The following is a 10,809-nucleotide window of genomic DNA, read 5'->3' as shown; positions in this document are numbered from 1 at the left end:
CATCCCATTGGCTTTTTAGCAAAGGAGCCCGTGGCTAAAATCCCGTCATGGGCTGAAGAGCCTTAAGCCAAAAAGCCTATACAATAGTAAGACTATAGTTACTAACGACTAAGGGATACTACAACTGCAATACCAGAGGAGCATATTTAGTTTGGAGTTTGTTTACTTGTAGCCAAAATTTCCCAAATAGGAAGGCTCTCTGAAAATGAAGGTGATAGCACCAAACAACAAGTTTCTTACGTATAATCCTTTTACATTTCTGATTTTATCTAAATCACATCAAATACCTTCTTGTTGTTGTTTAAAAAATAAAAACATTAGAATTGATAAACGTGGTATTAGCAAACAAAACAATAGAGGCGGATCTATAGATATCGCTTGTTTTATCTTTGTTATGACAATTATAGGACCTACTAGTATTACGTGATGACGGCAGATGTCTCTACATACGAGATTTGGAGTGTTACTGAACCACATGGTCTAATCGTAGATGAAAATTTTCATCTATGAGACGAACTGCCAAGAGCCGAGTCTAGCAAGTTAAGAAATCATTTCTCGTAAATAATATGGTAAAAAGTAAAATATACTATACTATCTAACATTGCTGCTAATTGCTGAGCAATTAGTCTTCGTTTCAATTCCAAGGTCAGGCAAAGTATTGCTGGGATTTTATTCGGATCTCGAAAATTTCTCAGTAGTAACACAGAGTCTGGAATTGTGCCCAATATATGGGTATAGGCTCACCTGTATTATACGGAACTTATAAACTTATACAGTGGTATTAAGTGCCGTAATGTATATTTCTGCCTATCCCTTCTGATATATGGCGTAACGATACTCACATACATCTTTCCTTTAAATCCATTTTTTGTAGGTGGGAAAACCACCAAATCACATATCCCTTGGAGGGAGTGTCAGACTCTTACTACCCAAAAATCACCCAGTTCATACTCCTACTTTGAATCCGAACCACGGTAGTCCGCTAAGTCACCATAGACCCTACCTTTCTGATATTGTTCTCTAACAAAAAAAAAACAGATCAAAAACCTTAAATCAATCAAGAAAGTCAACATCAAAACTTCAGATGTGGGTGTTAGTTAGATGTCTCAATAAATAGACCCATGAACACATACATATATTTTAAAACGTAATTTATTTTATAAAAACAGTCGTACGTATATACTTAACTTAATACGAGCACAAAGTAAAATAAAAAGAGAACAATAGAGATACGAAAAATATGTTTGATATAACTAAAGAAGAGGCAGCGCCCGGAGTAGGAGAAGGAACGGGATCCGTGTCTACAATAGGTCCTCGGAAATGTTCTTCAAAGAGTTCATCCCAGAAAGCGGCTCTCTCCGCAATAGGACTGGCATTCCTCAGCTCTATATTTCGACCCAAGGACATGTGAGGAGATCTTTGAGCATTCGCAGGTGTCCACGTCGGCAAACTTGGATCACTAGATGATGGGTAACTGAAACGAATATCAAATAATTTAAAGCGGTGGTCAAAATTATTGGTGTAGTAATAATGACTTGTTTAATCATGAAAATTAAACGAAATAAAATCATCATTATATGTAGGTACAATAGCGTAGGATTTTCATGAATTTTAAGACACGATTGATAAAATATTTAAAGCTTATGCCTAAAGTATTAATTTATAAAGCATCGAACAAACAATATAATAAGCGCATTTAACTTCTTATTACAAAGAATCTCACCCATTGGAAATAAAGTTCATCCAATAATCTCTCATAATTTCTTGCATTCTCTTATATTCGTTTGTAGCAGCAGTAACATCTCTGTCGGCTACAATCATTTCTTGAGCACAATGTGTTGCACCAATTTCGCTAGTATGTGGTAAACTTGGAGAATTTTCATCCACAAAAGAGTATTCAAACAAATATATCGGATCTCCGAGAGCACCCACACGAGTTGAAAGGGTTCTTAACATTGGATATGCAAATAATACATCAGTGTTATAATTAAGGTAAGACACAATATTATGGTCGCCCACGGGACTATCTGCGAAATAAAATTGTTTCACCCTCTGGGCAACTTGCTCTTTAATTTCTTCACTATCAAAGTGAAACTCTGATGGCAAAAAATCTGAAAACTTTTCGTTCATCATTTGTTTCCAAGTGTCGAAAACACCCAATCTAACTGAACCATCCATAGTAGTGAACCCATACATCCGAGGCACCTTCGTATAGTTCCCTCGTGATAATATATTCATAGGAGATTCTGATATAAATATTTCTTGTCCAAAGTCTCGTTCTACACATGGTCCAAATCGTGAAGTAACTCCTTCATTATTTACTATAGCATCAGTTCGTGAAATTAGTTGCTCAAAGGAAACACTCTTATAGAATTCTTCTAAACTGTTCAAATCGTTGACATTGTCAAAGTTTAGTACCGAGGCGTAGTTCCTAGCATTCTGGACAGGATCAACTTGTGTTCCAACACCACCAATGACGGTACCGCTCTCCTGTATAACTTTCTTAAAAAGTCCGTCGGTAAGGCTCGAAACAGTAAGGAAATCCAATGCACCAGATCCTGCACTACAGGAAGATAAAGTCACATCATCAGGATTACCCCCGAAACTAGCAATGTTGGTGTTTACCCAACGCAGGAGTGCCACCATATCCTTCAGCCCCGCATTACCAGGAGCAGCTTCAGTGCCAAGACATAGGAAGCCATGGACTCCTAATCTGTAGTTAAAGGATACTGAAATTATTTTTTTACTTTTTACCAACTCAGTAAACTTTTCCTGCAAACCAAAACCAAATTGGTAAGCTCCACCGTGCACATAGACATGTACAGGTAGGTTAGTGTCTGCTGTATCGGGAACAAACACGTTGACTACGAGACAGTCTTCCTGGACATTCATAGTTTGAGTGACAAAGTGTTGCGGACATATGATCTTGCGATCTTCAGCTTCAAATATTGTTAGCCATGTTGGTGGAGGGCGGGGTGCCTGCACAAAATTATCAAATATTTCAGTAGGTATAGTATTTTAATTTATTGTGAAAATAAAGCATATTATTTTGTAAAATTGTACACAAGTATGTGATTAAAATGGCCACAGAATATTAGTAGAAAATATAAAGAAACTTACCTTATATCTATCAACTCCTGTGGGGGCAGAGGCGTAAGGAATGTTGTAGAATCCGTAGACCCCCCACCAGGGAGCAGGCGCCCGCTAACTGGTCCTTGAGCCGTACTTACAACGCGCGACTCGTCACCTAGGACATTTGCTAAACAGCAAAACAATGGCAACACAATCTTCCACATCTTGGATGGCTTACTGCACTCTCACTAATCCTAGACGAGACTGAGAAGTACGTTACAACCTCTTCCATTAATATCGGTATTTTTATTAAATTAAAAACGATAAATATTAAAATCAATCATCTAGTCAGCCTGAAAAATAAGTTGCTAATCAGTGATATCTCAATCAAGTTCGAATTCTATTTAGATATCAACGATTAAACGAATTCTAGTGATTATAATGCATTATTTGGATTGAGGAAATCGTGACGGTAGTAAATTTTGGTAAAGATAAACATTATCAACATCTCGTTAAAAGTCACCGCTAGATTAGTGACCCCCTGTACATTTGACGGAAGATCGCAGTTAAAGAAGTTCACGTTTATCAGTAACCGTAGTTGCCCAGCCTGTCAAACTTGTAGGTCCTTACAACATACATCAGTAACAAGAGGTGAGGGGGTGATTATATTCAATTCTATCGTCACTGCTTCATAACTGTTTATGTGTTGGAGAGCCATGCTTCGACACGAATAGGCCGGCTCGACCGGAGTGATACCACGGCCTCATAGACGACCAACGTGAAACAACTGCTTGCATTGTATTTCGTTGAATGAGTGAGGTTACCGTGCACAACTGTCCCAATTACCACCCTTCGCAATTCCCGATTCCCCAACTCCAGCCCTTCAATTTCTAATCCCAAAAGGTCGGCAACGCATTTGTAACGCTTCTGGTGTTTCGGATGTCCATGGGCGGCGGCGATTGCTTAGCATCAGGTGATTGGTCTGCTCGTTTACCGTTACTTAAAAAACGATACTACCAGTATCAGGCACTAGTGGACCTCCGTAGTATTCCTCGTAGATGAAGTCCCACAATGCTTCTCTGTCTCCCAAAATAATATATCTTAACTATACAGTTAGTTCTTGGCATAGGACAAGACCTATCAACAATGTTAGATTATAGAAACATTCGAATCGATAAACTAGGCTTGACATTCAAAACTAAAGAATAGAGACCGATGGATATCACTTGCTTTATCCTAATAGTTTTAGGTGATGACGATAGATGTCGCTCCATACTCTATTTTAGTTTGACTGAATAACGTAGTCGTAGTTGTAAGTGTTAAATAAATAAAAAATTAAGGTATGAAATAAAAAATTGAAATGAAAGTCATAAATCGAGATCGATTTCCGAGTTACTCAAAACTATTCGATTTCTTTAGAAATGTTCAATAGCTGATAGGCACGACTGTCCACTAATGTGGTAATTAGTGCAGCGCACTAAGTGCCTGCTTACTATTACATATTAACTAATTTTATTCCTTAAGGTCATTTGTGGATCTCAGTTATCTAAATAAATAAACTTTATTATTATATTATTAGTACGGAGTACAGAATTATCACATCATCATAATTAAAAGCTCCGGCATTTCGAAACCCAAAAATAACTTTTGCAGTAGTAATCTCTGAATTAATTAAGGAGGGTAATTGGTAACCCGAAGGTGATGAAAAATAACCAAATCCAAACAAGCACGTCAAAACACTTTTAGAGTAAAGGTAACTTGATCGACTTAATAAAATAGACCCATTTACACATTCTAACATATATGTGACATTTATTGTACATATAAAAATAGATATTTATTTAGTAAAACTTAACTCACTACAAGTACAAAGTAAAATAAAAAGATAACAATAAAGATACGAAAATGAAGTTTGATATAACTAAAGAAGAGGCGGCGCTGGGAGTAGGAGCAGGAGTAGTAGTAGGCGTATCAGTAGAAGTGGAAGTAGAAGAAGAAGTAGAAGCAGAGGTAGAAGTAGAAGGAATGGAATCTGTGTCTATAATAGGCCCTCGGAAATATTCATCGAAGATTTCATCCCAGAAAGCGGCTCTCTCCGCAATAGGACTGGCATTCCTCAGCTCTATATTTCGACCCAAGGACATGTGAGGAGCTCTTTGAGCATTCGCAGGTGTCCACGTCGGCAAACTTGGATCGTTAGATGATGGGTATCTGAAACAAATGTTAAATATTTTAAAACTGTGACCAAAAGATTATCCTTTAATATTAAAGCATGAACTGCCGAAAGAAGGCAAATTCTTCGCTAAGCGTCAGTCGCCAGTCACCGACGTGGCCTTTAACGCGTTAAGGAAGATAAATCTAGGTTTTATAAGCCAGAGCGTTAATCTCAAACACGCTCCATACTATATGAAGTTACTGCTCTAACTATTAATTTAATTTCATTCGGCATTGACCACAGCTTGAAACTATAAGAATCTCACCCATTAGCAATGAAGTTCATCCAATAAACTCTCATAATTTCTTGCATTCGCCTATATTCGTCTGTAGCAGCAGTAACATCTCCATCCGCGACTATTCTTTCTTGAGAACAATGTCTCGCACCATTTTCATCAGTTTGAGGTAAAACTGGAGAATTTTCATCCACAAAAGAGTATTCAAACAAATATATCGGATCTCCGAGAGCACCCACACGAGTGGAAAGGGTTCTTAACATTGGATATGCAAATAATACATCAGTGTTATAATTAAGGTAAGACACAATATTATGGTCACCCACGGGACTATCTGCGAAATAAAATTGTTTCACCCTCTGGGCAACTTGCTCTTTAATTTCTTCATTATCAAAGTGTAATTCTGATGGCAAAAAATCTGAAAACTTTTCGTTCATCATTTCTCTCCAAGTGTCGAAAACACTCAATCTAACTGAACCATCCATGGTAGTGAACCCATACATCCGAGGCACCTTCGTATAGTTCCCTCGTGATAATATATTCATAGGAGATTCTGATATAAATATTTCTTGTCCAAAGTCCCGTTCTACACATGGTCCAAATCTTGCAGTAACGCCTTCATTATTTATTATAGCATCAGTTCGTGAAATTAGTTGCTCAATGGAAACACTCTTGTAGAATTCTTCTAAACTGTCCAAATCGTTGACATTGTCAAAGTTTAGTACCGCGGCGTAGTTCCTAGCATTCTGAACAGGATCGACTTGTGCCCCGACAGCACCAATGACAGTACCGCTCTCCTGTATTACTTTCTTAAAAAGTCCGTCGGTAAGGCTCGAAACAGTAAGGAAATCCAAGGAACCAGATCCAGCACTACAGGAAGATAAAGTCACATCATCAGGATTACCCCCGAAACTAGCAATGTTGGTGTTTACCCAACGCAGGAGTGCCACCATATCCTTCAGCCCCGCATTGCCAGGAGCAGCTTCAGTGCCAAGACATAGGAAGCCATGAACTCCTAATCTGTAGTTAAAGGATACTGAAATAATGTTTTGCCTTTTTACTAATTCTGTAAAAGTTTTCTGTAAACCAAAACCAAATTGGTAAGCTCCATCGTGAATGAAGACATGTACAGGTAAGTTAGTGTCTGCTGTATCAGGAACAAACACGTTGACTACAAGACAGTCTTCCAGGGCATTCATAGGGTCACCAGATCGTCGGTGCGGACATATAATCTTGCGATCTTCAGCTTCAAATATTGTTACCCATGTTGGTGGAGGACGGGGTGCCTGCACAAAATTAGCATTGTGTGTATCAAGAACATCGTCACAATTTTATTTTATTACACAAGTATGAGACTAACGGCCCCAAAATATTGACATTCTATGAATCAAGATTTCGAATGATCCATTTTGTAAAAAATATAAAGAAATTACCTTATATCTATCCGCCCCTGTAGGGGCAGATGCGTAAGGAATGTTATAGAATCCGTAGACCCCCCCACCGGGGAGCAGGCGGCCGCGCACTGGTCCTTGCGCTGTATTTACAACGCGCGAGTCCTTACCTAGGACATTTGCTAAACAGCAAAATAATGGCAGCACCAACTTCCACATCTTGTATGGCTTACAACACTCTCAATACTCAGAGACGTGGCTGAGAAATATATTGCCTCCCGTCTTAAGATAAAAATAAAATCAATCAATTAGCTAGCCGGAAAATATCGTTAATGACCGCTATCGCGATCAACTAAAAATATTTTCATTACGATATATCAAAGATTAAACGAATTCTGGAGACTAATTATAATTCATTATTTATTTAGCGGATAGAGAAACTCGTGACTGTGATGTTAAATTAAAGTAAACATTAATATTTTGTTTGACACTCCTGACCTTCTCTACAAAGAGAGTTTGATTGAAGACGTCAATTTAAAATGTTCAAAATCAGATTATGCTTCTGCCGAACCTCTATCAAATATATTTAGCCTTCTCTCTCGCGGGTCTGCACGACCCTTAGTCAGCTGATGCGGCACCAACAGTAAGACTAGAGGTAGGGGGACAAATGTTTTCTCTCTACCGTCAGCAGCCACCACACAGCTTACACATCTCTTCTAATCTAATATTCTTTATTTTATCATATCACTATTAAAACTGTTATAAAGTAAAATAAAACATTCCTTTATTTTTTCTACGATTTCAAAATAAATGAAAAAAGGCAAAATAAAAATAAAATATGTTTAATTTCCGTATTATTACTTAACTTAATTAATACATTTTTGAATATTTACATAACTTGTTTAAAGTTAAACGATTACACTTATTTCACATTGTACAGATCTTTTCAAATTTTATCACCAATTGAAAATAACAGCGGTAATGGTCATTACAATGATTATTTTCGAGATTATTACAGAGGAAACACCACCAGTATAACTATCAGGCACTAGTGGACCTCGATAGTGTTCGTCGTAGATGGAGTCCCAGAGTGCTGCTCTTTCTCCCAAAATGTCATCCTTCAGCTCTATGACAGGACCTATCGACATGTGAGGAGATCTTTGGGCATTCGCTGGACGCCATAATGGAAAACGTGTGTCGCTTGATGTTGGAGATCTGAAACAAAATGTTACATAATACTTATTATATTAAATACTAGCAAACCTGGCGAACTCCGTTTCGCCACCGATGATTTTCCCTGTTTTCCTACTTTTCTCTTGAATTTTCTTTGCTATAAACCTCACGGAGCCCAAGACCTTTCCAACGAATGCAAAATCGTGTCAGGAAGGAAAACCCGACTTATTTTTATACAAGAAATTTCTTTAAAATTTCAAAATTTTTAACGGAAGACGAACACTTTAGACTACTTTAAAAACATAGATTTTAAATAATAAAGTAATAAAAGTCAGCCTTACCCAGTAAGTATAAAGTTGAGGGTGTATTCCCTGGCTAATTGTACCATCTGCTTGTATGCATCTGTTCTACCAGTCAGATCCTGATCACGAACTGCCCTTGATTGCCAGCAATGTTCAGCCCCACGAACGTTAGTATGAGGAAAACTTGGCGTATCATCGTCCACAAACGAGTACTCAAACAGATAAATTGTGTCACCTAGAGCTTCTACTCGAGCTGACAAAGATTTCAACATTGGATACGCAAATAACACATCAGTAAAGTACAGAAGAAATTGTACCATGGTGTCTTCACTCACATCGTTATCCCCAAAATAAAATTGTTTTACTCTCTGAGCAACTTGTTCTTTCTCTTCGGCGGTATCAAAGTGCAATTCTGCTGGTAAGAAATCCGAGAATTTCTCATTCATTTGAACTTTGTCATCAAAATAAGGAAGTCTCATTGCACCTTCCATGTTAGTAAATCCGTATAGCAAAGGGACCTTGGTGTAGTTACCGCGTTTAATGACACTCATCGGTGCGTCCATAATAACTCGCTCCAGACCAATATCTCGTTCCACGCATGGAGCAAATCTAACAGCAGTATCCTTATTGTCTACTATTTCATCGACACGTGAAGTTAATAGTTCAAACGGAGCATTTCTATAAAATTCTTCTAAACTTTCTAAATCATCAACATTATCAAAATTCAGCACCTTTGCATAATTCTTAGCATTTTGGATGGGATCAATGATTACACCTACAGCTCCTGTACTGCTGCCACTCTCTAAGATAGCTTTCTGGAACAGCCCTGTCGTAGCACTAGAGAGTGTTAAGACATCCACTGCACCAGAACCCGCGCTGCAGGCTGCTAGTGTCACATCTTGTGGGTTACCTCCAAATTTAGCAATGTTTGCGTTTACCCAATGTAGTAGTGCTACCTGATCCTTAATCCCTGCGTTACCAGGAGCACCTTCAGTGCCAAGACATAAGAATCCGTGGACACCTATTCTATAGTTAAATGAGACTGCTATTAGTTTGTTTGTTCGCACTAATTCTCGGTATTGATTAGAAAGGCCGTGACCATTCTGGAAAGCCCCTCCATGGACAAAGACCAGGACAGGTAGATTTGTGTCTGTGGTATCAGGGACGAACAGGTTGACTACCAGGCAATCTTCCTGAGTGTTCCCTACTACGCTAGGCTGCGGGCAGCGGATGTTTCTATTTACGGCGTCGAGTGGTGACATCCATACTGGTGGAGGCAGGGGAGCCTGTAGAAAATAATGGCAAGTTTAAACACTACATTTTTTATTTATATTTTTAGACAAATCATTTTCGCTATCTTGCAATTGCCAATATGAGTATTTATTAATATACAGAAATATTTACCTTGAATCTATCTCTCCCCGTGGGTGCCGTAGCATATGGAATATTATAGAACACGTAGAGACCACCGTCAGGATCCTTATGCCCGCGCACCGGTCCCTGGGTGATGTTCACCTGCAGCCAATCATCTTGGCCCTGCACCAGTACTAGACTACTACAAAATACAAGTATAGCACACTTCCACATCTCGACCAAGCTCCCTGCTTAATGTGAAATTGTCTTCTTGTCCAATGTTTGTTTTATATATGCACCCAATGAAGTATCTGTATCCTATCTAGCTATCTATCTGAGAAAGATAAAATTCTACAAAAATAGCTCTTATTTTAGAGATCTGTCGCAAAAATTCGTATTTGCGAAAAACTGCAATTGGTTTGATTATAAAGATGACCTTCTTTAATATAAATTGGAAGGTGTCCTTCCAAAGGACAATTACTTTACAGAATATTTCTGGAAAATTGTAATTTAAACTATCCATAGATCTACCGATCGAAGTGATATTTTTACAAGTCTTAAACCTAATTCCTAGATTAATGAAAAACCATTTCTTCCTTCATGAAGCGGGCCTATTATACCTGGCCAGCCAATCTCCAACCAGACCATGAATGAAAATTTTATGAAATATTAAACTCAATTAGAATACCCACAATAATTCGAAATACTCTACTAGTTTATGAGCCCTCGAAATTAACTGATGTGAAGAGTTAATTACATATGTAATTGCATTCTGGTTAATATAAAAATATGTCTGACGATAACTGAATTACTAAGTATAAATAAAGATTTAAACTTGTCAAAATAAATATTGTAAAATATATACAGAACCAAAATACAACTGGTAATCTAATCTAACAATAAGACTGAATGATGTGGGGTATTCATAAATTCTATACTCACGTTCGCATTTTATTATGTCCCTATAAAGCGACTAATATATATTTATTGCTCTATTCATTTATACTTTTTATTAGTGTCAGATAAATTTGTTATCAAAAAATTGAGAAAAACAAAATTTAAGTGGTA

The 10,809-nt window shown here is 37.7% G+C and overlaps 2 protein-coding genes and 1 pseudogene across 2 annotated transcripts; all 3 read right to left on the bottom strand.

Moving 5' to 3' along the window:
* Positions 1-1,188: 1,188 nt before the first annotated feature.
* LOC118262636 (venom carboxylesterase-6-like) lies at positions 1,189-3,389 on the bottom strand (annotated as a pseudogene).
* A 1,504-nt stretch (positions 3,390-4,893) lies between these two features.
* Positions 4,894-7,132, bottom strand: LOC118262239 (para-nitrobenzyl esterase-like). Its single transcript, XM_035573427.2, has 3 exons — positions 6,956-7,132; positions 5,553-6,808; positions 4,894-5,283 (listed from the first exon to the last, which is right to left on the bottom strand). The coding sequence occupies exons 1-3, from the start codon at positions 7,130-7,132 to the stop codon at positions 4,932-4,934; spliced, it is 1,785 nt and encodes a 594-aa protein (XP_035429320.2). The 3' UTR covers positions 4,894-4,931.
* Positions 7,133-7,869: 737 nt separating this feature from the next.
* LOC118262776 (acetylcholinesterase) lies at positions 7,870-10,421 on the bottom strand. Its single transcript, XM_035574371.2, has 3 exons — positions 9,793-10,421; positions 8,428-9,674; positions 7,870-8,128 (listed from the first exon to the last, which is right to left on the bottom strand). The coding sequence occupies exons 1-3, from the start codon at positions 9,973-9,975 to the stop codon at positions 7,870-7,872; spliced, it is 1,689 nt and encodes a 562-aa protein (XP_035430264.2). The 5' UTR covers positions 9,976-10,421.
* Between the last annotated feature and the right edge of the window lie 388 nt (positions 10,422-10,809).

The sequence above is a fragment of the Spodoptera frugiperda genome, chromosome 12 (assembly GCF_023101765.2).
Source record: "Spodoptera frugiperda isolate SF20-4 chromosome 12, AGI-APGP_CSIRO_Sfru_2.0, whole genome shotgun sequence".
In the NCBI taxonomy this organism is placed as follows: Eukaryota; Metazoa; Arthropoda; class Insecta; order Lepidoptera; family Noctuidae; genus Spodoptera; species Spodoptera frugiperda.
Note: the sequence above shows the minus strand (reverse complement) of the source record. Positions and strands in the feature narration are given on the sequence as shown.

Coding starts and splice junctions, on each gene's coding strand:
- LOC118262239 (XM_035573427.2), bottom strand. CDS start 7,132: ATGTGGAAGTTGGTGCTGCCATTATTTTGCTGTTTAGCAAATGTCCTA. Junction 6,809..6,955: donor CAGGGGCGGATAGATATAAG/GTAATTTCTTTA, acceptor AATTTTGTGCAG/GCACCCCGTCCTCCACCAAC. Junction 5,284..5,552: donor ATGAACTTCATTGCTAATGG/GTGAGATTCTTA, acceptor CATTTGTTTCAG/ATACCCATCATCTAACGATC.
- LOC118262776 (XM_035574371.2), bottom strand. CDS start 9,975: ATGTGGAAGTGTGCTATACTTGTATTTTGTAGTAGTCTAGTACTGGTG. Junction 9,675..9,792: donor CGGGGAGAGATAGATTCAAG/GTAAATATTTCT, acceptor TATTTTCTACAG/GCTCCCCTGCCTCCACCAGT. Junction 8,129..8,427: donor CTCAACTTTATACTTACTGG/GTAAGGCTGACT, acceptor ATTTTGTTTCAG/ATCTCCAACATCAAGCGACA.